The sequence below is a fragment of the Mastacembelus armatus genome, chromosome 8 (genome assembly GCF_900324485.2).
Source record: "Mastacembelus armatus chromosome 8, fMasArm1.2, whole genome shotgun sequence".
NCBI classification, from domain to species: domain Eukaryota; kingdom Metazoa; phylum Chordata; class Actinopteri; order Synbranchiformes; family Mastacembelidae; genus Mastacembelus; species Mastacembelus armatus.
The window spans coordinates 11,075,529-11,102,822 of record NC_046640.1 but is presented as its reverse complement, the minus strand read 5'-3'; the positions used below and the strand labels follow the sequence as shown (position 1 = coordinate 11,102,822).

The 27,294-nt window shown below is 40.5% G+C and overlaps 3 protein-coding genes and 1 long non-coding RNA gene across 6 annotated transcripts; 3 read left to right on the top strand and 1 right to left on the bottom strand.

Moving 5' to 3' along the window:
• The first annotated feature begins 958 nt into the window (after nucleotides 1-958).
• rab5c (RAB5C, member RAS oncogene family) lies at nucleotides 959-11,075 on the top strand. Its single transcript, XM_026325224.1, has 6 exons — nucleotides 959-1,101; nucleotides 6,277-6,579; nucleotides 8,436-8,587; nucleotides 8,850-8,972; nucleotides 9,081-9,174; nucleotides 9,560-11,075. The coding sequence occupies exons 2-6, from the start codon at nucleotides 6,414-6,416 to the stop codon at nucleotides 9,685-9,687; spliced, it is 663 nt and encodes a 220-aa protein (XP_026181009.1). The 5' UTR covers nucleotides 959-1,101; nucleotides 6,277-6,413; the 3' UTR covers nucleotides 9,688-11,075.
• Nucleotides 11,076-12,317: 1,242 nt separating this feature from the next.
• Nucleotides 12,318-20,858, top strand: kat2a (K(lysine) acetyltransferase 2A). Its single transcript, XM_026324362.2, has 18 exons — nucleotides 12,318-12,727; nucleotides 13,003-13,126; nucleotides 13,265-13,410; nucleotides 13,538-13,627; nucleotides 13,918-14,099; nucleotides 14,237-14,428; nucleotides 14,668-14,774; nucleotides 15,177-15,281; nucleotides 15,537-15,673; nucleotides 15,761-15,969; nucleotides 16,041-16,167; nucleotides 16,451-16,561; nucleotides 16,648-16,791; nucleotides 16,883-16,997; nucleotides 17,087-17,123; nucleotides 18,346-18,409; nucleotides 18,687-18,771; nucleotides 18,898-20,858. The coding sequence occupies exons 1-18, from the start codon at nucleotides 12,503-12,505 to the stop codon at nucleotides 19,089-19,091; spliced, it is 2,394 nt and encodes a 797-aa protein (XP_026180147.1). The 5' UTR covers nucleotides 12,318-12,502; the 3' UTR covers nucleotides 19,092-20,858.
• On the bottom strand, nucleotides 18,159-22,197 carry LOC113140517 (uncharacterized). 3 transcript variants are annotated; one of them, XR_003296655.2, is made up of 4 exons: nucleotides 22,110-22,197; nucleotides 21,504-21,591; nucleotides 18,900-19,054; nucleotides 18,159-18,773 (listed from the first exon to the last, which is right to left on the bottom strand). It is a non-coding gene; the product is annotated as an uncharacterized LOC113140517 (long non-coding RNA). The 3 variants fall into 3 exon arrangements; XR_003296657.2 differs by having other exon boundaries at nucleotides 18,900-19,051; XR_003296656.2 differs by lacking the exon at nucleotides 18,900-19,054 and having other exon boundaries at nucleotides 18,159-18,717.
• Nucleotides 22,198-22,497: 300 nt separating this feature from the next.
• dhx58 (DEXH (Asp-Glu-X-His) box polypeptide 58) lies at nucleotides 22,498-27,294 on the top strand. The gene is made up of 12 exons (XM_026324364.2): nucleotides 22,498-22,623; nucleotides 22,813-23,003; nucleotides 23,144-23,348; nucleotides 23,427-23,614; nucleotides 23,709-23,822; nucleotides 24,044-24,176; nucleotides 24,306-24,491; nucleotides 25,390-25,640; nucleotides 25,766-26,077; nucleotides 26,160-26,350; nucleotides 26,462-26,561; nucleotides 26,692-27,294. The coding sequence occupies exons 2-12, from the start codon at nucleotides 22,827-22,829 to the stop codon at nucleotides 26,875-26,877; spliced, it is 2,043 nt and encodes a 680-aa protein (XP_026180149.1). The 5' UTR covers nucleotides 22,498-22,623; nucleotides 22,813-22,826; the 3' UTR covers nucleotides 26,878-27,294.

Sequence of the window (27,294 nt, the reverse complement as noted above, 5' to 3'; positions counted from 1 at the left end):
GCAAAATGTCAGTCGGTTTGGAAGGGGCTTTTGTTCCTGCTGTGAATGGTAAAATGTAAAATGATTTAACTCAGTGGTCATCATGCAAATTTGGGCACACACAAAGAAAACGTCCAGAGAGAGAGAGTGCAAAGAGCAGCAATTCGTGAGAGGCCAAAGGAAGGAGTTTCTATGGATAAGAACAAACCTGCAAATATTGAATGTAGGGTATATTTTGGTTTCTGTGATAAATATGTCTTTAAAATATAATTGGCATGCGTGCAAAATAATAATAATAAAAAAATGTCCTGCTCTCCACTCAGGAAGATGGCACAAATATGGGCTGATCGCTGGCATTTAGACTTAGAATGATCAAATACATCAAAACATAATACATCTCTGCTAGTGTAAAGATTTCTAAACATTTGACAGCTGAAACAGTGTTTCACAGCTGCATGAATGCCAGACAGGGGCTGTACTGTTCGCCCCCCAGCTGCCCTCCCAAATCATACCCCACACTGGTTTTGTTCCTTTTCTCTAAGATTAAGAATGTGTGTGAAGTGTTAATTAATATAATGTAACAATAAAAAAAATGTTCAGTAAAAATAGTCCTTTTGTTCATTTACTTACAGAAGTAGAACTGCAATGTTATTTTGGATAATATGCCACCTTCTTATGCCACTCTACCAAAACCTTTTGCCACCCCATGTAAAAATGTCTAGATCCGCCATTGATCTGTAAAAGCCAAGCTGTCAGATCTGATCTTTCAAAATATAAAATCGCAGATATATTCAACTAATACCAAAAAGAAATAGCACCACATTAGTCAATAAGTGGCGCAATTAAATGATCTTCATAGCACAGCTGCGGGCACTGGCGCAATAAAGAGCATGACGTGAGTCCAAAGGATGTAACTATCCCCCGGCTGCAGACTGTGCTCTTTGTGTTGTTGTTGTCGTTGTCATCGGTCACAGCAGCTGACACAAGTGGGAGGTTCCCGGAAAATTCGCTAACCGGAAGGGAAGGCCGGAGCCCAAGTAGAAGTAGAAGAAGAAGAAGAAGAAGAAGACCGTCGCCGTTGCTGCCACCGCCGATGACACCAGCGAGAGAGGAAAAAGTATTGTAAGTTAAACAACTTAAAATTATCAAACACTGGTCTGCAGAGATACACACGTTGGACCTTTGTACCAGCGAGCTGTTAACCGTATTTTAACCCCCTGTGTCCAATCTCGCTCCGCCGATGAGCCAAGTCCGGGTTCAGACGAAATGTCCATCAGACTGGCTCAGTGGAGGCTAAGAGCTCGTAGCTCTGTGCCACAGCACAAAATGCTCCAAAAGCGTCGGCACGGCTGCTGCTGACAAGCATTTGTTGTCGGTTTATACCAGCAGCAGGAACAATAACAGCCCAGACCAGCAGGGTTTGTCAAATATTAAACAGCCGAGGCTTTGGGGCCGAGCAGAGGAAAGTTGTCTAATGACGTTTTCGGGACTTGGCTGTCGCAGCTAGCCTGACGTTAGCTAACGAGACTGATAGTTGACAAACTACAAATCAGCAATAACGTCGTGCTAACTAAGTTAACCATAGCTTTAAAGGTTGTTTTAGTTTACCACGTTAGCTAACACAACACTACTTTCCCTACAGCCAGTAACGTAATAGCTAACGTTACATTACATTGTGGTTAGCGCCGGTATTTTGTCTACAACAGTAACTAAGTGTGTGTGACGGTAAAGAGCTAAAACAGATAAACATTAAGATTTTAAAGGTGGTTACAGACTGACAGAAGTAACCTTGGAAATAGCTGCAGCTTAACTATAAATGAGTGTAATCGACAAGATCTGTAACATGCTTTGACTTTGACTGTGTCACATTAGAAATAATGTGAAAAGTCTGAGACTGAGGTTTTACCATCCAGCCATAAACAATTTGATTTGCTTAAGTCTAGATCTTTTTAATAGGCTGCACTGACAACTGTATTCCTCTTTTGTAATGCCAAATGCATCTGTTTGATTTAGCAATTTCCACATTTGCCTTGAAGCTTTAACCCAGGGCCTGATCTCAGGTAAATACGTATCACAGCTTCTCTTGTACTTTCAGCAGTGCTGTCACATTAAATCTCATAAACATGGCGTTACTGCTGATGGTATTTGTTGTAATTCTGCCCATTCACCTCATTGAGGTTTTGTGTTTGCACGTGTCTCCATGCATTTTCTAGCAAATGTATTCACATATGCATGTGTCTGCAGCGCTCTTTTTTATGGCTTTATGAAGGAAGCTCAGCTTGGACCTTTGAGACAAAGAGGGGATTTACAGATATGCTCACTTGAGCTCTTGTTATGTTTATGGTGTATGGACTTTGTCCTTCTAAAATGGTGACGCATCAAGAAACCAGTCCTGATTAAAGAAATTTATTTCCCACACTGTACACATGCCTCACTTTTCTTACTTGGCCTATGTTTCAGCACTGTCTGAAGTTGAAAGACAGAACTGTTGGACTGAGAGCTAGAATGAGTTACCTGAAGTCTGTTGTGAAGTGAATACTCAAGTTTGGCCTAGCTTATGTTTTTTCTATCTGCAAATGAGAGCAGAACTTGAAGCTTTTGATCTGATCACTTACCAAAAACAGTTTGCAAAACATGTTTTATGTGGCTTTGTGAGTTATGAGGTGCAGAAAGGATTTTATTTTCATTGCCGCTCATGTGAAACAGTATTTGCATACAGTTTTTCATGCACATAGGAATCATTTGTAACAGTACTCTTTGCTTTTTCAAAAGCAACATATAAGACTTTTCTCATAGTGATCAACTTTGTAACTTGGTATCTTTAAGAACTACCTGTATATACTCATGGTTAGTGGGTAAATATTTTTATACTAATTGGTTGCTTTTTTATTTTGCCGACTGTGATTTCACTTGATGATGCCAGTTTTGGGTATGTTATCCTTGGATGATTCACTTTTTGTGAGAAATTCTTCATTTGAGATCTTATAGGTTGTTCTGCTGCTGTATCTGTGTTGTTGACCTGGGGCAGAAACTCACCTGTGAAAGCTTTTTGCCCTTGTGTAGTTGAATACAGGGTTTTGCTCTACCTGAAATTTGCTACTTCCAGGCAAGAGTTTGACCATTTGGTATAATAGACAAAAGGAGGATGGTGATGCAGCCCCTCATTATCAGACAGCACCAGTTCTTCCAGGACACCACCCTTTAAATGAAGTTAACAGCACAAGTCCCTGCTTGTTTTCTTCTAACTGGTATAGTGACACCAGCATTAGAGGTTACTGCTACTACTTACATGGAAAGGGAGAAGGAGTTCACTTTTTTTTCATCCCCTGTTCACACACTGAGTTCCCTGAACAAAAATCATCTTGTAATGTGTAAAAAAAAAAAAAAAAAAAAACCCAACAACCAGGTATTTTTCTTTTTTATGTAATTACTGCAAAATTAGGTCTCTAAAATGCACATATTTATGCCACAACACACTTCTTTGCCAAAGGCCACTGTGGAAAATGTCATGTAGGACATGAAATATGAAATGCTCCTTCTCTTGGAAACTGGAGGAGACAAACACACAGGAGGTCCCTATGAGCACATTCCTGACATTGTAGTACAGTGAATATTTGAACCTGAACTTTTATCACATTGAGATGTAACATTACTTTATAACTGTCATTAATGAGTAATATTGCAGTGCAGTTTAGGTTCCTGATGCAACCTCACCCACTAACAAATTGCTTGGAGCAAGGGAGTCAGTATAAGAACTATAAACTCCAGCAGTGCTTTGTGTAAAGAAGCAGCTTCTTTGTAGAGCTGGCACATTTTGACTTATAGCCTTCATCAGGGTGAGTATAAAATGTATAACAAAGAGCACATAAGACAGCTAAAAGATAAAATTAAACCAATCATATATATACTTTTCTTTGGCCAGTCAACCTTTATAAATTAATAAGGCAAAAAGCACTAGACAGCACAGATGACAGTTAGTCCGCAGGCAGAGATAACTCGTCTAATGGGCAGAATCCTAAACAGACATATTTGACGTAGTACAAAGTTATATTGCAGTCCATAATTGCTTTTTATGCAGCTAACTAAACATGTGACAGTACAACACCGAGGAAGGGAATCATGATTTGACTGTGAGAATCCAACGCATGTGCTATCATAAAGTGAACAGTGGTTATTAATAGGCATATTATGCAAATCTCATTTTTGTTCAGTTTTTATGCGGGGTTTGACTGTAACATGGCCATAAATGGGTTCCATGTATCCATACTGGTATTTAATCTGTGGACACATTCTCAGAGTTAGGTGTTCAGTGCAGTGCAGTCCCTGCTGTGGGTGGATATCATGCTGGCAGCAGAGCTTAGAGGAGGCCATGATGAATATTTCACAGGCTCTGCTCTCTCTTCCTGGCTTTTTTTTTCTCCTCCCCCTTACACTGACCCATGTCCCACTCTTTCTCTCTGACCCACTTCCCTGTGGAGGTCTTCAGAGCCCATTAGGGCATCATCAAAGCATCCGTCGCAGGCTGCTTAAGATGTGTGTCAGTCTGTGTCTGTGTAGAGCCTGCAAATACCTTTTGCGCAGTACTTTGTGACTAAGCATTGGTTTAGTGTTTTGGCACTAAACTCTTACTACATGATCTCAGAGCAGGTTGCAGACTGTGTGCAGAGGAGTGATTCTTCTGCTGCTGGATGCCGTATTCTGCGATATCTGTTAGTAGTAAAGACACATCTTCAGCCTGGACACACACAGGCTGTTCTTTGTGTCTCTGAAACCTGTCTTCATTATATTCCTCCTGCATGAATGGCAGCAGCACAGTATTTTGCAGTGCCCAGAAAATAATAGACACAAATAGCATTTTTATTGTGATTTGACAAATACATTTTTCTAAGGCTTTTTGTTGATATAGCTTTATCTTCCACGTCTTATGCAAACCTTTCAAATTAGCAGTTTCTGTTGGCAAATTTACATTTTGAAGAATTATCACTGCCAACCTTTATTAAACTTGGATTTGTAGATGTCAGTGTTTTGTAGTTCTTTTCCCCACAAATGCAGTCCATTAAACCCACCTTCTCTTTGCATCCTGTGGTGAGGAATGTGAACAGGCGAGAGCTGTTGTGAAGGATTCCCTCTGCTGTTTAAGGCCTTGTTAGTGTGTGTGTGTCTGATTTCAGTCCAGTGACACCTAGAGAAGATGTAGTGTGTTATAGCCAGCTTGTTTTAGTGAGAGCTGAAAACAGGAGGTGGTGGGTTTTTATAGCTTGCGACACTCTGTAGCTGTGAATACTACATGAAACTAATGTGATAAAAATAATGGTAGATGTAAACCTGCACAGTAGAAATCAGGGAATGTAATGGATCTATATAGCATGGTTGGTACAGTGTCAAATTAAATATGCCAGTTGAATATTTCATGGACAGAGCCATCCACAGTCTCCTGTCACATGCTTAAGATTAAGCCTGGCTCAGCAGTGGGCTGGGGGAAAGCCTTGCATAACCACACCTCATAGACTATAAGCAGTAATGTCTTTACTTGTTTTTTTCTTGACATTATGCTTCTCTTTCTGCTTGTTTTGGGTTCACACTGTGTTTCTACACAAAATCGTTCCAGTGACAAAGCCGAGGCCATCCCTGAGGCCAGTTTTAATGTGCTCAGCAGTAAAATGTCTTCTGCAATCTTCACTTCCTGCTTTGAGTCAAGTTGTGTTTCCTGTCTTTTGACCAAGCAGAAGCTGGCTGACCTCATGTGTATCACACAACTGAGAAGAGATCAGGCAAGGTTTCAGGTAGTCAAAGACAAGCCAGAGTAAAGAGAACAACCCAGCGAGTGGCATGTCTATAACTGTGTAGATCATTGGTGCCAAATTAGACTGGATGAAACATTGGAAAAGTTTCAATTTTCTAGGTTAGTGTTTGTGTTACAGACTCCTCTTAGATCCGATTGTCATCTGCCTACAGTGCTGAGTCAAAACATTTAGACTTTTTTTGTTCAAGTTTAGTCCTTGTAATAAATTGCAAAAAAAGAAAAACTGCAGCCATATATCTGTTAAGAGATGAGTCACAGGAACAGATGTAATGACCTCAAGCTATAGGGGGAGGGGGGAGTTTGGTATGGTCTCACTCTAATTTCTGTGGTATATGTAGACACTACTTTAAATGTGTTACATTCAGACATCACCCTGAACATTTTCACCTTCAATCTTCCAGGCCCACATCATTTTAATAGTTTATTATGCATGTTCTTTTGAGCAATTAAACTAAACTATGGTAAAATAATAAACTCTGCCTTGTGTTTTGCAGCTCCCACTGGTGAGGTCTCCTCTTCGTTTGGCTCATCTACCTGTCTGACGTGAATTTGCACCAAGCGTAAAGTCAACTGGACTTCTTCCCCTTTCGCCCAGATTCTCCTTCCTTCTCCCAGTTTCCAACACTGCACTATGACTGGTCGTGGTGCACCAGCACGGACCAATGGCACTGCCGCAAGCAACAAAATCTGCCAGTTTAAGCTAGTGCTGCTGGGGGAATCGGCGGTGGGAAAGTCCAGCTTGGTGCTGCGCTTTGTCAAAGGCCAGTTCCATGAGTACCAGGAGAGCACCATCGGAGGTGGGGTGTTTTTTGCTTTTTTTTTTTTCCTCAGAATTGTCTCTGGCCTGAATCATGCTTTATTGGTATCATAGCTACAAATCTCTATTAACGTAGGCAGTCAAGGACAAGACAGTATTTTGCCTGCTATCTCGACTTTGTGTACAGTCAATCTGTGTAGTTGGTACAGCATAAATCATGTCTGGTATGTCTACCTCTGAAATTAGTAATAGGTTTCATGCCTTATTACACAACCACTAACCCTTGTTTATTTAGGGGCAATACTATAATGGTCATGAATGCATTAGGGTTTTCTACAGAGTCTGAATTGTGCTGTTATGTTCTTTTACACTTAACATGTCTGTGTAAAACCATCAGCACTAAAGTAGCAAAAAAAACATGTCCTTGCCAGTACAGAGGAACTGCTTGTTTGCACATCTTAATCTTCTCTGTTGTCAGAGGCTGTGCAGGAGGAGTGGCAGAACCAGTTCTTTGGCAGCTGATCACCTGACTCTCCCATGAGCCACTCAGCTCCTCACACAAGGCAGACACAGATATTGATTTTGCAGAAACAAATTACATTTCTTAATATACTTCTTTTGAGAGTAATAAGATTAAAATGAACAGAAGATTATGTCAAACCAGTTTTCAGGCAGTAGAGTAGTGAGGTTACTTGAAACAGGAAGGAATTGAGACAACAATGGGGATTTCCTGGACCTCTTGTAGATGAGTGAAGCTGATCAAAGCTTAGTTTTAAAGCATTTAAAGCAAGAATATGATAATCTATCTGACTTTGAAAATGTATACAGTGGTAGGTTTAAATATGTTTTTCTGTTATGGTGACTTCAGCCTGGGGATTACTAAACTTTTAACTAAGTTGTGCAAATTCCCAGTCCAGCTAGAAAACAACAGTGGAAGTTTTAGTGGGCATCCTGCATTGCTAATATCCATGTTTGCTCATTTGTCTACTACTTCTACTCTGCCTCTGCCAGCACATTGCAGCATTTCTTGGCATGTTAGAGCCACCTGTTAATCATAGTACTGTGCATTGCTTCATGCATGTGCACGTGCCTCTTCATGCATGTGCACAGCATAAATAAAATGAATAGAAAAACATTTCCACAGTGCTACAAGAGGTCTAAAAAGTCTGTTATCTGGAGATCAGGGGTCTTAGAGATCAAGGTTTATTTATCTTTATCTTTGAATAACAATCCAAAACCCACATATTAGTTTTGTTTAATGTAAAGGAACGAATGATGAATCGTGGAAAAACAACTACAATTTAGATTGGCCTTATTGGCAAACTGTGGCCTGGTGTAATCAGGTATAATGCTCTGAAAACATTAACCAATGTACAGGCACAAACTTCTTCTGTCAGGTCTTTTTTTCTTTTCTCTTGGTGTCTTATGAGTAATAGGGCTTAGGGATATGGAGACAGGATGCTTAGTGCTTACATTAACCAACAGCTCAACAGGAGTCAGCATTTTTGATTCTACTGAACTTGTGGTCAGCTGCATGCCTAGTCAGAGATTACAAAGCTTTAAAGTATGTGCTTTGTTGGTGAGTAGCGCTCCGTTTCCTCTGTCATGTGACAATCGGCTGAGTAAGCGAGGTGAATGCAGCTGTGCCTCCTTCAGCCCTACAGACGCTAGAGTATGTTGTGGAGTTGTTGTGTATTTTGTTCTTCCTGACATGTTGTTTGTAAAACCTGAGAGTGGCTACTGCTGTATGTTTGAGACCCTTTTATGTGGTCGATCTAGCATCTTACCTCCTCAAATTAAATTAAAATCTTCATTGTGAAAGTCCAGCCCTTTCTACAAGCCTGTCAGTGAAAACGGCTTAAGAGCTATGATTTACTTAATTATCTTATTCCCCAGCTGCCTTCCTCACACAGACGGTATGTTTGGATGATACAACAGTCAAGTTTGAGATCTGGGACACTGCAGGACAGGAACGGTATCACAGCTTGGCACCTATGTACTACAGAGGAGCCCAGGCCGCCATTGTTGTCTACGATATCACCAACACAGTAAGTTACATGGACTGTGGTAGGACATCAGCTGAATAAAGTCTTATGTCATTTGTTTGCTGACCTTTGTCAACCAGCCTGTGTTGATGATTGCCTCATCCAGCAGACAGCTACATACCTTTGCTCTCTTTAACTCTTACAGTCAAATGTCTCATTTGCAACTTGCACCTGTAATTTAAAGCTTAAAGGCACATGATTATTACATGACCACGATTGTGCTTTATTGTATTTTTTTTTTTTTTTTTTTTTTTTTTTTTTAAAGGACACATTCACACGTGCAAAGAACTGGGTGAAGGAGCTCCAACGACAAGCCAGCCCAAATATTGTTATTGCTTTGGCAGGGAACAAAGCAGACCTGGCCAACAAGAGAACTGTAGATTTCCAGGTAAAGTCGCTGTTTCACAGTCTGAAGCTTCTAGGTCTTTATTTCAATTCTTCAATAAATGAATAAATAAAGATATAACTATAAGATGCTTTGGGTTTATTTCTTTAGGAAGCACAAGCATATGCAGATGACAACAGTTTGCTCTTCATGGAGACTTCAGCCAAGACTGCTATGAATGTCAATGAGATTTTTATGGCTATAGGTAAGTGATACTCAGCACAGACAGGAACACATTTCAGTGTCACATAGAGCTGAATCAAGCAATTCATCAAATTGGTTTTCTGTACTGAACTGTCACTGAAGATGTTTATCAAATTAATCTGCCATTTAGATTATAAAATATCAGGACATGGTGAAAGTGATCAATATATTTTCCCAGAGCAGAAGATGAAAGAATATGAAAAGCTACCATCAGTGAATGTTGACAGAATAATATGATAAATTACAGTAAATTGCATTACTGGGCTGAAACTATTAAGAAAATAACTGGTAGAAGAATCAATTATGGCAATAGTAATTCATTGCATCCTTATGTTCATGTAACCACAGTACAGAAATTAATTCATCATACTCCTCCTCCACAATAGCCAAGAAGCTTCCTAAGAATGAGCCTCAGGGTGGAGCAGGTGCTGGAGGACGAGCCAGAGGCGGCGTGGACCTGCAGGAAGCAGCCCCACAGGGCAGAAGTGGCCAATGCTGTGGGGGTGGGAACTAACTAAAACAATGAGTCAGCTGATCCAATCAATCCACAGCTTCGATCAACCCAACCAGATATTAGCCAGCTGTCAAACAATGTCCCATTGGTCAGACCGAACCGTGCTCGGACCAACTAACCCCACAAGAAACACAGCACCAGTTAATCTGTTTGGCAAATGAGAGTCCACTGGCCAGTAAACTGCCAGACCCCAGTGATGGTTCCAACTAACGAAGCAATCAACAGACCAAGAATTCAACCCACAAGCTTATTCACAGAATCATGTTTTAACTCCAGGACTTGCCAATCCATGACCTCTCTTGATGATGGACACTTGACATCACCTTAGGGGAAAATGTCCCACTCATGGAAGGTTTAAAAAAAAGAAAAACGAAAAAGAAAAAAAAAAAAAAAAGCTCAGTCTTGACTATTGGCACTTAACAGGCCCATTTCGCTCACCTTTGTTTATCTGTTTGTGAGGAGAGGAAAAAAAATAACAGGAAGTTATATAAGTAGGCTCATGGGCCCTTTCCTTTCTGCCCCCTCCTTTCCCACACACCATACATTTCTTAAGTATTTCCATCACGGTTTCATGACACTGATTAAAACCCCAGTCTGGGTGTGTGCAGCAATCTTTCACGTTTCTGTCTTGTCCTGCTCAGCTTCCTGGAAAGGATGAAGAGACAGGTGAACAGGGATGGAAAGATCTTTTCTTCTTGGTAGAGCTGTGTAGATTGAATTATTACATTATCATTTTTATTATAACTTCAACTTCTTTTGACTGTTCAGTATAATTTCAAAGCCTTGACTCGAGGTTTTACAACCACTCATCCACGTTATCAAACCATGTACAGTAAATAGTACTTTAACATCGTCACCTATAAGTAATTTTAGCATTAATGTAATGTTTTTGAATCAGTGTACAACGACAAATACACAAAGCAACATGTGTTTTCTTGACCAAAATCACAGGTGTGTATTGAAAACATATTGCTGTATTTGTATCTGACTTTTCAAGTTTATAATCAGTCAGTAATTATTGTCAAAACAGTATCTTCCCAATCTCTACATGATGTTTTGTCAACCTTAATTATTTTCTAATGGATTTTTTTTTTTTATTTCTTTTTTTTCCCTGAAGCTCTGTGGTATTAAATGCACTGGTTCTGTCTCTATCTTTTTGAATTGAGATGTTATCTTCGGCTGGCTTTCTTGTTTCATTTCCGTCTCTTTTGCTCTTCGTCAGGGAGGGATTGCTTTCAATGTGTTGTCATTCTGTTATGGCATCAACTACTAGCACAACAATACCTGCACAGCAGCAACTGTTGTGGGGGATAATGGGGAAGGTGTGGTCATGGGTAGAGAAGGAAAGGAAAGAAAATGTAATTTTACGAATAAACAATGAGAAGGTATCTGTTTTTGTATGCCTGTTTGATGATTTCTACTCTACATGCATTTATAAAGTCCTACAGGTACAGGCATGTATGAAACTAGTGGCAACCACAAGTGGAATGTGTGCTTTTAATTATTGTTTAATTCTTAAACCAACTCTCTGCAGTGTGTCACACATTAGCTTTTTGGGCATTATTCTTTGTAATGTATTTTTCCTACTGGAGGTTCAGTTTTGCCTGGAGCATTTTATTCCAAAAACTTAAATGTAACAGGTTTTGTAAGCAAAAATGACTGGATTCACTTTACAGGAATGTTCTCTGCGAAATGTATGAAATTTGATCAAATTGATTTTATCTGAATCAATTAGTCCATCCTTCATGTGAATAATGAAAATGTAAATAACCCACAAAAAAGAAATCATTGGTATAGAAATATTAATTTGTTTCTCCTGTTTGGTTTATACCTATGATCAACGCTCTCAAATAGTCCAAAAACTACATTAACTATAATTACCACCGGTGAACCGTGTTGCCTTCACATGTACTTCCCGTGCTCCTGTCGTTGTAGATGATATAATACAGTGTTTAAGGCTAAAATAAAGATTATAGTGTAGTATAATTGTTTTTATTGCAGGCTGCTTGCTGGAATCAATTTCATAGTGCATGGGTAGTATGCTGTTTAACAACATATTGCACATTAATAAACTATTATCACCACCTATGGAAATAATGCGGACTGAGACAGTGACGCAGGCGGCCGACGTTTTGTAGAAACCATGTTATTTCACACGAATCAGTGGGGTAATTTTCAAGGCTAACATTACTTACCCTAAAGATATTTTATATTAATTCACTCTGTGTTTACTGCAAGGAGGTCATCTTTACTGACTTCTGACTTTCTTTTTCTTAGTTTATTATTAATAATCATGATTAATAATAGTCACTACTCTGGTGTACTTACTTACTGTGACCACCAGAGGGCAGGGGCGCTAAGTGCAACTGATGATCATGGGAATTCCTGCGAAGAAGAAGTAGTTGCAGGTTGGTTCAAAAACATTCAAAATAAAACCTTTCGCTACTGTTACCTACAGAAGTCAAACTTATTTATGTAGTATATTTTAAAAGTCAGTTGTAGACGTAATATCACAACTGGAAATGTGTGCTGTGATAGTTGTGGATAATTTCGCTCCGATGTGATGAGGCCTCTTTTGTAGTGGTCGCGTAATATTTATTTTTATGTTTTTGCGTTAATACAGTTTGTAAGCTGCCCTGGCGGATATGTGCCTAGTCTTAAATCACTTGTTAATGACGGTGTTTTTATGACTGTTTAACAAATCTGTTTAAAGCCAAAAAAGAGCAAATTTATAAATCCTATTTTTTCCGACAGCCCCTGAAGGCAACGGATGAGCTAACCGGGAGTAGAGGAAGAGTCTCGTTGCAGCGTGGATATGTCGGACCCGGCGGCGCAGGCCTTGCAATCCCGGCTTCTCCAAGCCCAAACTACTGGGTCAGCTGGGTCCAGCAATGCTGCGACAGGCTCCGGGTCAGGAAATAGTGATCCGGTCAGACCAGGGCTTAGTCAGCAACAACGTGCGAGTCAGAAGAAAGCCCAAGTCCGAGCTTTCCCACGGGCGAAAAAGCTTGAGAAACTTGGCGTATTCTCCGCATGCAAGGTAGCTAGCATGGCTAACCAAAGTTCATCACAACAATCAACAGCAACACGTAAACATAAATAGACGTCTCGGTGAACCAATGTAGTAGTTAACTTTAGCAGCTAGTGAGTAAGACGGTCTCCTGTCCCAGCTGTATTACTCCCTTTGAATCTTTGAAGGTGCATTTACGAGCAGCTAGCTCAGTCGTTTGGCCGCTCATTGACGTTAGAAAACAGCAGCTGACCTTTTGTTTGTGACGATTTATTCGTGTCTCTGCATATGTTCCTTATTCCCAGGCCAGTGACACATGCAAGTGCAATGGATGGAAAAACCCAAATCCACCATCGGCCACTCGGATGGACCTGCAGCAGCAGGCGGCCAGCCTGAGCGAGCCGTGCCGCAGCTGTGGACATGCTCTGGGTACAAACAGCTTCCCCAACCCCCACCCCATCATTTCTTCCACCAGCAAATACAGAAACCAGTGACTTCAAAATCCCCACATCATTTGACATTTGCCGTGTTTGTGCTGTGACTGAGCCCTCTGTATGTTTTATTTAGCTGATCACGTGTCCCACCTGGAGAATGTGTCTGAGGATGAGATTAACAGACTGCTGGGGATGGTGGTGGATGTGGAGAACCTTTTTATGTCTGTGCACAAAGAGGAGGACACCGACACCAAACAGGTCTACTTCTACCTGTTCAAGGTATGCAAAGTGCATCTCACATCAGCGTAGAAGGTAAAACATAAGTACCATGATAGTTTGTAGGCCAGTTTGGCATCTGTCGTTGTCTAACAATCAGCGTTGTTAATTCTGGCTTTCTTTGCCTTAGCTGCTGAGGAAATGCATCCTGCAAATGAGTCAGCCAGTTGTAGAGGGGCCCCTGGGAAATCCACCTTTTGAAAAGCCCAACATCGAACAGGTGAAGATGAACCTAAAAGCATTTTCAGGTCACACCTGTTTAGCACCTAATGAAAATATGCAACATGACTACACTGCCTGTCTCTGAAGCTGCATGCCTCAATTTCGTGTCAAGCGTTTTGCATTGCATCATATAGTAGTGTATTGCATTAGTGGTATGACAGTAGGTGGTGGTTTGTTTGCGTCATCTGTAGAAAAAAAAATTGTAAACACAAACTTATCACGTTTAACATTAATGTGAGGTTGTCTCTTTAATCGATTCCTGATCATGTTTTCCCGTTTATTTCAAAGGGGGTTTTAAATTTTGTCCAGTATAAGTTCAGCCATCTGGCACCAAAAGAAAGGCAGACCATGTTTGAGCTGTCCAAGATGTTCCTCTTGTGCCTAAATTATTGGAAGCTGGAGACACCAACACAATATCGCCAGCGCACCCAGAAAGATGATGGCACGGCGTACAAAATGGACTACACCAGGTTTTTATTTTTTATTTTTTCATTAGTTAATAGGCTGATGCTGGTTAATGTTGTGTTTCAAATTGTGTTATAAGTTTGTTCAATAGCTTAGATGTTTTTTTTTTTTGTTGTTTTTTTTTTTTTCCTATGACACACAGGTGGCTGTGCTACTGCCATGTCCCTCAGAGTAATGACAGCCTACCGCGCTATGAAACCACTCAGGTGTTCGGCCGCAGCCTACTCAAGTCCATCTTTACCGTGACCCGACGTCAGCTGCTGGAGAAGTTCAGAGTGGAGAAGGATAAACTGCTGCCAGAGAAACGCACACTCATCCTCACACATTTCCCCAAGTAAGAGCAGACTCTAGAAACATTGTTTGATTTTTGATGACAGAGAAATGGCTGAAAATATTTAGACTCAGTGGCTCGATGCTTTTTTTTTTTTTTTTAATCCCATTCTTTACTGAAGGTACTGCTCTGTATCCACTTCAACTGATATGTGTTGGAAAACGTCATAGTAGTTGTAGTATCCAAGCAGGTTGTATGAGATTCGTCTGTATTTTTCTACATTTATACGTGTGTATCACCAGGTTTCTGTCCATGCTGGAGGAGGAAATCTATGGCGAGAATTCCCCCATCTGGGAGGCTGACTTCACTATGCCTGCCTCAGATGGCACGCAGCTGGGACATCAGACAGGTGAGGAGGGCCCTACACTCTGGTATTGTCTTTTTAGTAGGCTGGGATCAGACAATGCAAGATCACAAAGAGATTCAGATGTTGCTTGGCCTTAAACAATCAGTCCTGCTCTCAAATCAGGTCGCTTACACTCCATGTGGACATAAAAATAATTCAATTTTCTGGTAAAAAAGATATGAATGCCCAATTGTTTGATTCATGAATTGTAATATTGTAATTGTTTTAGTCTTGTGTATTTGTGTCTTGCAATATAGCCAATATATGTTATATTCAAATACAAATATCTAAGTATAATTGTAATTATTATATACATACACATATGTGGCTTTAGCTGTTGTTGCAAGTATTGTTGTGTAGTTGTACAGTTGGTAGTACCTCTGCCTTGATTTGTCTTTGTTGCAGTAATCAGTCCTGCTGCAGTGTCCAGCTCCCCAGCTCTGTCCAAAGGTCTGAGCAGCATCTCCTCTGTGGGCAGTATGGACAGTGGAGGTGCAGAGCCCATCACAGGTCTGTGAGCACTGCAGATTCTGCTGCCATTATACTTTCAGGAGGTGGAACTGGGACTCTAAAATGTCTCATGCAGTAAAATTTCTTTGTTTTTAACATCGAACTCATCCAGTTGTTGCTATGTGCCTAAATATAAATGGGTGTTTTGAAAATGGGAAAGTGACATTTACTGTTATTCAGCAATGATTGTTCTGAGAGCATTGTTAGCTGTGCCACCTCGGTCTTTTGATCCAAGCAATGGTGCCGTTTGTTCAGGAGAGAAGCGTAAACTTCCTGAGGCGCTGACCCTCGAGGATGCTAAGCGGATCCGTGTGATGGGAGACATTCCCATGGAGTTGGTCAATGAAGTCATGATGACAATCACTGACCCTGCTGCTATGCTCGGACCAGAGGTGAATAGTTTGTCATTTAAGGAAAGGGACTGTGTTGTTCTGTTACAAATTCAGACCATAGTAATTATGGTTTGTTTATTTTGCTAGACCAATCTACTGACACCAAATGCTGCCCGTGATGAGACAGCCAGGCTGGAGGAGAGGCGGGGCATTATAGAGTTTCATGTCATTGGAAACTCACTTTCTCAGAAGTCCAACAAGAAGATCCTGATGTGGCTGGTGGGCCTGCAGAATGTTTTCTCTCATCAGTTACCCCGTATGCCCAAAGAGTACATCACACGACTGGTGTTTGACCCGTAAGTAGGTGTTCTCTTAGCACATGGCCTTCCGAGGTGTGCACGTGTCCTGATGTCTCCAACTTTCACAGGAAGCACAAGACCCTAGCCCTGATTAAAGATGGCCGTGTCATTGGAGGCATCTGTTTTAGGATGTTTCCCACTCAGGGCTTCACGGAAATCGTTTTCTGTGCTGTCACATCCAATGAGCAAGTTAAGGTACGTAACCATTTCCTCTCATGGGAGATGAGGTGGTCCAGATGGGTTAACAAGTTTGGTAGTCATGTTCATTGTGATTTGTGCTTTAAAATTTTTTTCCAATATTTTATTACCTCTTCTACATTTGGAATGGTCTCATAGATCATACCATTTTATAAACTTCACCACTAAAAATGTTGATTGAACCATGTAATGACGTCTCACATTACTAGATAGTATTGAGATGCCTATTGTAACATTCACTATATTCACATTGTCCTCTCTCTGGTGTTTTGAATGTAAGGGCTATGGTACCCACTTGATGAACCATCTGAAGGAATACCACATCAAACACAACATCCTCTCTTTCCTCACTTACGCTGATGAGTACGCCATCGGCTACTTCAAAAAGCAGGTACTGCAGACATGACCCTATACTTTAACTCTACCCCTGCCCTCTCCCTCCATCTTTCCTCTCTGTAATTTCTTCTTTCCTCCCAGGGCTTTTCCAAAGACATCAAAGTGCCGAAGAGTCGATACCTGGGATACATCAAAGACTACGAAGGCGCGACCCTCATGGAGTGTGAGCTCAACCCGAGAATCCCCTACACTGAACTCTCTCATATCATTAAAAGGCAGAAGGAGGTATATGAGGCTGCCTCATTATTTGCAGATCTGTTTGCTGCCTTGAATCTGTTTTTTATTAATACATTATGTACCTGAAATTGTATTCCAGATTATTAAGAAACTGATTGAGAGGAAACAGAGCCAGATCAGGAAGGTTTACCCAGGTCTCACCTGCTTTAAAGAAGGAGTACGGCAGATCCCAGTGGAGAGCATTCCTGGCATAAGTAAGTGTTCTGTTTGTGTACAGTAAAAAATATATATTAAAAAAAAAAACTGACATAATTACTAGTTTGTGTTTTGTTTTTTTTTCCAGGAGAGACAGGGTGGAAACCCAGTAACAAGGACAAAGGGTAATCAACTTCATATATAGATTTTATTTATTGTGTCTGGTAATGTGTATGAGTATCATGACTGGAACAAGGTTCTGTTTGTGTTTATCCAGTCTTTTTTTTTTTTTTAAGTTGGTTACAGTGCTTAGAAGCTCTGCAATAATAACTGGAATAGATAGATAAACCCACAAATTAAAAGTCACTGTGTTGAGATGTATGAAAGAGGATGGGAGGTATTCTTTTTCCTAATTTGTTGTGCCAAAAAAAGTCCGACATTTTTCAAATTCTACAACACCACAAGCTACCAGTCACTTTTTAATCACTGCTGTACTTGGTATTTAAAAAGCTGAGCTGTAAAGTTAACATCTTTGCTGTCTGTTATACAGGCTGTGTGAACTGAAGTTCAATCACACTTCTTAATATTCATAGAAATATTTGAGCTGGTTGGAGGTTTTAATGAAAATTAAAAACTAATTAAGTAGAATTACACCACAGTTAAAGAAAAAAATTGAAAAAAAAAGACCGAAACATCTTCATGTGCCGTCACTATTCCCCCAGACAATTAGGGGCTCAGGTAATAGCCTGAGTGAAAAAGCAACTCAAACTAGATCAGTGGTCTCTCCACCTTTGTGGAAAAGAAGATGCATCTAGTTCAGTGGTCTCCAAACCTGGTCCTCGAGAGCTACTGTCCTGCAGGTTTTCCAGCTATCTCTGTTCTTCCAGTTTCTGAGTAGCTGAACACACCTGATTTAAGTAATCAGCAGTGGGTATGGCAGGGATATCTAGAAAACAAACAGGACAGTAGCTCTCGAGGACCAGGTTTGGAGACCACTGAACTAGATGCATCTTCTTTTCCACAAAGGGACAAAAAAGATGAAAATTTGTCAATAACCAACATATACTCACCACAGAAACTGCAAAATAAAAGTTCATAAACTTCAAATCTATGACAAAACTCCATCACAAAGACAGAATTTAAACATGAGTATGCAAAACTATTAGTTTAAAAATGTTTTAGTTACAAAAAACATGTTTAGTAATAACAAAAAAAACCCAAAAACTAGATAATGCTTTATTCAAACCAAAACCTCTAAAAAATTGTTTACTAGGTATTAAAGAAGACCCTGCTCTGACACAATTTGTACATATGATTCAACCAATTGATACAATGCAAAGAGTCTCATTTAGTAGGTTTTGTTTGTATTTTCACTGTTTTTTACTTACAATTTTACATGTTTTGTAGGAAAGAGGTGAAGGACCCTGATGTGCTGTACAACATGCTGAAGAACCTCCTGGCCCAGATTAAAGTAAGTCACCTGCTGTCTGTGGAGGTTCTGTCATCCAGGTCATGGTAGATCCAAAAGTGCTATAGGTTGCATGTGAACCTGCTTGTGGTTTGTGAAGACATTTCCCCGGTCATCACAGAAACATCTTCAGTTCTGATTGGCTGGTGCAGAGCGAGGTATTTAACCCCCTGTGAAGCTGCAAGTCCAGTTGTGACATATAGCACTTTTGGATAAGTCACCTGTTGACATCAGACAGGAACACCCACCAATGGAGTAACAAGGACTTTGTCTTTAACAGACTCATCCTGATGCCTGGCCCTTCATGGAACCTGTAAAGAAATCAGAGGCTCCAGATTATTATGAGATCATCCGCTTTCCCATTGGTCTGTGATTATCTCTTCAACTTTGCCTCTTACTGATCATTTTTAAGGCCCTATTCATCAAACTCTATTAGTTAAATTGTGAGTAATTTACTTTTACCATTTGTTGTCTTTTTTTGGTCCCCACAGACCTGAAGACCATGACAGAGCGACTCAAGAACAAATACTATGTGACCAAGAAGCTTTTTATTGCTGACCTGCAGCGAATCATCACCAACTGTCGAGAGTACAATCCTCCAGACAGCGAGTACTGCAAGTGTGCCAACACCTTGGAGAAGTTCTTCTACTTCAAATTAAAAGACAGTGGCCTGATTGAGAAATGAACTTGGCCAAAAAATGTAATTACAAATTCCAGATGAACAGATGAAGAGCAACGGTCATAGCTGCCATGTACCAACATGCCACAGATCATGAGGAAACTGCCCCAGCTATTGTCATATCTGAGTTTAAAAAAAGGGTATGTACATGACTGACAGATTTTAAAAGGGAATTGTTGGACTCGAACAAACAAGGGTTGTTTTATCAGAGCCAGTTGAGCGTTCCAAAGGGTCCAAATGGCATTAACTTTCCCCTTAACGTTGTTTTCAAGTACTCACAGTACTTAAACTTGTTTCAATAAGTGTACCAAAGTTATAGGTCCAAGTTATAACAATGCCACTCTTTCTAACATTATTTATGGTATGTTAATAACCTGGTTTATCACATATAATAATATTTCTTCATTCCAGTTTGCTTGTTGCTTCAGCAGGTGTATACAGGTTTTCTTTCACAGAAAACTGGACCTCGGGACCTAAAACCATGTTGCCTTCTGTTACTGACAGACACTTGAACATCCCAGCTATTTTCTTGGGTATAAAGGAAAATCCATAAAACACTTTGACAGATGGGCAGTACTGTGACTGTTGTAGTGCTGCAACTATTGGCTTAGCTGATTGGTGAGAAATTAATCTGCATGTTAGAACATTTGCTGATTTTTGGCTCCTCAGACATGAAGATTTGTTTTCTTTCATTCCAGTTTATACTTAATGGCTTTGGATTTGCTTAAGTCAAAGAAGGCAATTATCATTCGGGCTCTAATAACATAACATTCATCTTTAAACATAACAAATTAATAAGATCAATCAATAAGAAAAATAACTTTTGGTTTGAGTACTCGAGTAGTTAAAAACATGGCAAGGCTGCTACTGATGGACTGGGCATCAAATATTTCCAGCACTTGTGCTTAATATAATCCCCCCCCCATTGTTGCCAACACTGTTACTATGTTAACATACAATGACTGATGCTTATTTATACAGCAAAGATAACACATACTGTTTCTGGCAAACCATTTAGGATGAGTTAACACATTGGTATAGCTTTTACCATGCTTACAGGGGATACTGTAGTTGTTGGCATTATTTTGTTCTGTACTATGGTCACTTCCACACTTTTACTAAATAGTCTTTTTGTGTATAGCCACATTTCTGTGGTGTCACAGGTTTACTTGGATAGTTTCTATTTAGACCCAGACATGGTGAGAGAGAGGCTAACTGGCCGTCCTCATAGTGAACCTGGGCTTGGAAAAGAAGCTAACCGGTTTATTCACCGTACACAAGCTGTAGTAAGTGTTGATGCATGGTGGACAGTTTAGGCTACAATCTGCATTAAAAAAAACAACCCAAATTTTAGTCACTGTTGTTGCAGGTTTGCAGTTTTTTACAGTGCTACACACATTGTAATGAAACCTTGGAAACCTTCTGTTCACAGTTCAGTGTCGAACACAGTGCTTCCTGACATGCATTCACTTTTAAGGGAAGTAACTGTCCAACGCTGGTTGAGCCTGCGTGTTGACTTTCACTGACTAGTGTGTGTTTGTGTGTGAGTGGATGTTTATTTTGTACTTGAACCATAACTAGCTTTGAATTACTGAGGTGATGTCAACGTTACATTATCCAGGGTTTGTCAAAACTGCGTAGTTCTTCAGTCTACCTATGCTACATTTCTGATTTCTTAAAAAAAGGACAGAGTGATTTTTCCACCTGTTTGAGGAAGATACAAATGCCATTTACTGTAACTGTAATACATGACAATAAAGTTGTTTATAAAGACCTAACTGTACTGGTGGTCTCTAAGATGAGATGCTTAGCGCTCTAGTCAGAATGACTTTGGGGATTTTGGAAATGAGAGACTAGATTTAAGACTTGGAATACATTTTTAACTTCATTTTGTTTGACTACATTTTCAAACAGGCTGCAGGGGGAAACATCCAGACTTGTTCTCTGGTCAAACCTACTTCTAGGTCTACAGTTGATGTGACCTAGTGGTTTGCACTTAATCTGTTTAGTTATAAAGTCAATTCAGTTTTATTGCTGCAGTCCAAAAATCACACATTTTCCTCAATGATTTAAAATTTACTAGGTTTATTTTGATGTTGGATAATGTTTAAAGGTTGCTGAAGAAAAACATAATATAGTGTAGTACCCTAGATAATTAGAAGGCACATACTGTACATAGGTATATCTTTTGTGATGTGTTTGTTTATATTTTTCTAATTATTTCTATAGTAACATGCTGTAGGTTTTGTTTTCCTGATGTAACAGTCCCAGACAGGGCCCAGTTAGGGTACCATGTGTGCACAGCCTGACAAACCTGGCAGTGAACTCTACCTTTTCAGTTTTAACTATACACCACAACTGTAAGACACATTTACACAGAACAGATACATTTATAAGTGTAAGAAGTGAAAGACTTACTTTTGGCACTGAAGTTCAGTCTTCATCTGTCACTGCACCAAGAAGTCCAGCTGTTGCTCCTCCGGAGCCTCCCTCAGTCGGGGCCATTCTGCCAGCAGCACACACACACGTTTTGCTTTCATTTCTCAGACTAAATGTTGATCACAACAGGGCTAAAAACCACACCTAGAACCTTATAATGACTACTGAATGCTGCCTGTATGTTGTGTGTATAGTTTGGTATATCAGTTTATGGTGATTTATATTGTGTGCTGGCAATGAAACCTAGCACTGAATCTGTTTCTTACACTTTCCTGTGAGTTTCCTTATACTGAAGCTTTATTAGTAGCAGTATTTCATTCAAACATTACACTGCTTTTTCGCTGACCCGGTGATTCTCACTGTGCTTTTGCTTTTCACAGGTGTAGGTGAAAGTAGTTAAGCCAAGAATGTAGGTAATCTCTGGATTTATTTTTCCTGTTTATGTAGAGAATAGCCCGATTATCTTTTATAGCTCTTTTATTATTACTTTGAAGCTATGAAGAGAGTAGTACTGCCAGATTGTTAGCTAAAGGTAACATTTATGCTACATTTAACTTACAGCAAAATCAAAAAGTGGCTTAGTACCTGGAGGCCAAAGGAGTTGACGTAAACACAGCGATGGGGATTTCTAGCATCAACAATACAGGCTGTAGGTTTTGTTTTCCTGATGTACTGAAGAACAGATAGGGCCCATTTAGGGTACATGCGAAATGTAAGACATTTTCAACATGCTAAACAAAAACACTTTGCCTGTAAGCCACTAGGTAAGTAAATACATAAATAAACATAATACATATACACCCATACAACACAATACATAAATAAATCTAGGCTTTGGCATGGCCATATTAAGCAGGGCTAAGAAAGACCTATTTTAAGTCAGTGTAGTTCAGGCTTTTCTTCTTGCTGCATAGGAGACTGTCTGTTGTTCCTCCTGAGTCCCCCTCAGTCGGGCCACTTTTCTGAGTTCAAAGGCCTTTTGCTTTCGTTTCGTCACACAGCTGATCACAAGTGAATTTAAAACCCCACCACCTGCAGTGTGTGTTGACAGTGAACTAAGAGAAGCTGGAAAGACCACACAGTTCTCCACAGCTGACTGGTGAGTTAATAAGAGCCGACATTCTTCCTACCAGCTCGTAGATAAATGACAGAGAAGCTCATTCAACAAGCATCTCTCACAAAATGCTGGTTTTCTTTCACCAACTTCAGTTTAGCCAGAATTTGCGCTGTTCATTGTTTTTCTGCAGTTTGGACTTTGTGTATTTCTGATGTGCTGTTGAACCAACAGGAGTGAAGTGCAGAATGGAAGAGATTAGCTTGTATGCATACCAGGAGGAAGTGGTGGAACGGGCTCTTCAGAGAGAGAACATCATTATTTGGCTGCCGACAGGAGGTGGAAAGACTCGTGCTGCTGTGTATGTGGCCAAGAAACACCTGGAGTCCACACCGCGGGCTAAGGTGGTGGTCCTGGTAAACAAGGTAAACAGGATGCACGAAAGCATGAATAGTACAGAAAGATTTTCATTAAAATATTAGTTAAGAATCATTTTTCAACCAATATGATCAAGGAAGGCCAAATATAACATTACCAGAGTATAAATGTGTGTTCCACCCTGTAGGTTCACCTCGTAGACCAGCATTACAACAAAGAGTTCAAGCCTCACTTGGACCGTGATTACAACCTGGTGCCAGTGAGTGGAGAGACTGAGGTGAAAGACTACTTTGGGAAAGTTTTAGAGAAGTCAGATGTAGTGATCTGCACTGCACAGATTTTATATAACTCTCTGACCAACATGGAGGAAGCCAGACATGTTGAGCTCTCAGGTCAGTGAAAGTCAGTTTTAACAGATGACTGCAATGTTGTGATGACAACATAAACTGAGCCTTACTGGTTCCTTACAGATATTACTCTTCTGATCATTGATGAGTGTCACCACACCCACAAGGAGTCAGTGTACAACCAGATTATGAGATGCTATGTGGAGAAGAAGCTGAATGGAGAACGACTGCCACAGATCCTGGGTCTCACTGCATCACCCGGAACCGGGGGCGCAAAGATCCTGGAAATGGCTGTTGAGCATGTCCTGCAGGTCAGACCCTGGTTGGCTTTTATTATATTTGTGACCAAAAAGAGCCAGTCCGATCTACCACAGCTGTTTTCTAATTCATCTTTCTCTCCCCCAGATCTGTGCCAACCTGGACTCAGCCATAGTTTCTACGAAAAACTACATCCCTGAACTGAAGAAAAAGGTTCCTCGACCCGTGAAAACATTTGACATTGTGGACAAAAGGCATGAGGTAAGTATATAAAGTATTAAAATCACTAGTTGTAGAATTGAAAAAAACATCTGGTAAACTTGAACAGTGTGAAAGCAACATAGACTGACTTAAGGTCCACTCTGATGTCTGTATGTGCCTTTTTTTTTTTTTTAAAGAAAAGCATATTTCATTGCAAGAACTGAAAGTTCCATAACCATAAATACACAGTTTCTACACAGAGTGGATGTTTTTTCTTGCAGGATCCATTTGGGGATCATCTGAAGTGGATGATGCAGCTGATCCATGAGTTTATGAACCTACCTCCACAATTTATATTGAGAGAGTGTGGCACACAAGAGTACGAGGCAGATGTGGTAATTCTAGAGCAGAGAGGTAGGAGTTATCTTCCTTTTGTCCTTTTAGGATGTTCATTTCTTGGTACAAGTACAACCCATTAGTTTTTGTGATGCCATTGAAATCTTCTGTTGATATTAATACTTGTTTGTGCACTATGTTGACCAGGGGTAAAAGACAACAACAGAATCCTAGCACAATGTGCACTCCACCTCAGACAGTACAATGACGCCTTGCTCATCAATGACACCTTGCGAATGATGGATGCTTATAGATCCCTAGAGGACTTTTACATTGAAAAGTCCATCACAGCAATGGATGGAACAGACATCTTCTTGGTGGGGCTTTTCCAAGGTGGGAATGCAGAAATGTATCACGTCTTGATAGTGATCAGCCACAACATCTGTTCGATATTTTATAGGTGTGCCTCAGACCGCTAAAACATCTCTGACCCTCTGCAAGACATTTGGAGGTGTCCTCAGGTATCTGATGCAAATAACTTAGCTGCAGATTCTTTAAGTCCTTTAAGGGTGGGGCCTTCATAGATTGAATTTATCTTTGCAGCAAATCCCATTTCTTCTCTAGGTAAAGAGTGCACACACACCAAGCCATCCATGTGATGTCAAAGAACATGTCATTGAGACCAGGCCACCTTTTTTGACTGCTCCATAGTGCAGTTCTGATGAAAAATGTCCCCATTGTAAACAGTTTCAGTGGCGTTAGTGGGTCAGCTTAGGCACTTTTACCAATCTGTAGATACACAGCTCCATTTGCAGCAACCCTACAGTAACTCTTCTCTGAGATTGGACCAGACTGACTATGCTTTAGTCCGTGTGTGTATCACTGAGCCGTAGTAACTTATGACCCTGTCAAAAGTTCACTGGTCACCTTTTCCTGGACCACTTTTGGAAGGTACTAATCACCGACAAGACCCGCCGATTTAGAGACGCTCTAACACAGTCATCTAGCCATCACAATTCACGCTTATCAAAGTTGATCAAATCCTTATGCTTGCCCATTTTTCCTGCTTCCAACACATCAACTTCATGAACTGACAATTAACTTGTGGCCTAGTGTATCTCAGCCCTTGACAGGTGCCACTGTAACATAATAATCCATGTTATTCACTTCATCTTCCAGTGGATTCAATGTTGTAGCTGCTCAGTGCATTGTTTAATTCATTTGAACCTCACAATGCAGTTTTCTCTTTGTAAACACACATACACTAAATACCACTGTCTTTGTTACACAGAGAATCAGGTGGAGCTGGAGAAACTTGCAAGGAATTCTAAGTATGAGAACCCAAAGATGGCCAAACTTGAAAGCATTCTGCTTAAACAGTTTTGTCAAGGAGTGCAATCACGGGGCATCCTCTTCAGCAAAACCCGTAAAAGCACCCACTGCCTGAATGACTGGGCCAGCAGCAACAGAGCCTTAAAAGAAGCTGGAATCAAGGCAGCCATTCTTACTGGGGCTGGAAATGGCGTCACTCACATGACCCAGGTGTGATGATGTGATCTTTACCTGTGAGCTGAAGTCATGCCAATCCATTAGCAACTTCTTTGGATAGGTGTCTGTTATGTATGACTTTGTCCTTACATGCTTTTATTTGTATACGTTCCTTATAGTTTGAGCAGGCGAACACAATTCGCAATTTCCGCCATGGTACTCTAAACCTGCTGATCTCCACAAGTGTGGCTGAAGAAGGCCTTGACATCCCTGAATGCAACCTGGTGGTGCGCTATGGACTCCTTACAAATGAGATTGCCCAGCAGCAAGCCAGTGGACGTGCCAGAGCGCAAGACAGCCACTACTCAGTGGTCGCCCAGAAAGGGGGACGAGAAGAGCGGCGAGAACTCACCAATGAATATCTGGAAGAGCTGACTGGAAAAGCCATTGCTAAGGTCCAGGATATGAGCCCCAAAGTGTTTCGCAGTAAGGTGAGGGTACAGTGCTTTGTTTATCCTTATGCCTTGCTCTTACTGCTAAGCATTTCTGTTGCCTTTTATACTTCTTGTTCAGATAAGGGAGCTACAGGAACAGGCAGTTATTGCCAGAAAACTGGCAGAGAGCCGCAAAACAGAGAAGAGGAGTCGCTACAATGCTTCCAGCATCCAGTTCGTGTGTCGAAACTGTTTCAAGTCTGTGGCCTCCGGCAGTGACATTAAACTTGTGGACAATGCACATTATGTCAACGTCAGTCCTCAGTTTGTGTGAGTTGAACTACTTGTATTCATGTGCTATATTTGTGTTCAAATGTATTCAGGCCAAAGTCTTTACAGAATATCTTTACTGCTCTAAATTTGCCTTATTTTTGATCTCAGGAGACAGTACAAAGCCGGCGGGCTGGTGACACTACCAAAGAGCTTTGAGGACTGGGAGCCTGGGCGTGCTATCAGCTGTAATAACGGCAACTGCAACAAGGTACAGTGAGATCTCTGCCAAATGTTGATTCAAAACTCAGAAACAAACATTGTTCAACTCAAGGCAGTTTGTCAACAGAGCTGACAGTGGTGCTCATTATTTGTTGGGGTCTGACTGTTATCGTTCACAGCAATGGGGATTTGAGATAAAGTACAAGAAAAGTGCCCTGCTGCCCAACCTAGCGATTAAGAATTTTGCCCTGGAGACCCCACATGGAAGGATAACTGTGAAGAAGTGGAAAGATGTCCCATTCACTGTTGAGGCCTTCAGCTTTAAAGAATACTGCAACGACAACTTCGCTGACATTTTGGATTGAGAGTCCAACAGTAAAGCTTAGTGGCAACACCCCCACCCACAACACGAGGGTTTGTTTTTGTTTTTCATTCCAGTCAATTGGTAATAGATTGTATCATTTAGAAAAAAAAAAACATCAAACACTGTATGTATATATATGAACACTTGTTTTTCAGAAACTCACTCCACACGTGTCTGTGCTGTGGGCCAGTGAGGCAGCATTGTGCTAAAACTCATTATGCATCGATCGAGCTTGAAATTAGCATGACAGCTTTGTTTATGCCCAAGGTCCTTAATCCCTTTGCATGTCTTTGTGTGTATTTTCTCTGCTTCAAATCAAATCAATTTGAGAAACAAAGCACAAAATGAACTCTGCTGTAGCATGAACCTTACCCATCATGAACACTTGACATCTCCTCATGAAGATGATTCCTCTTGA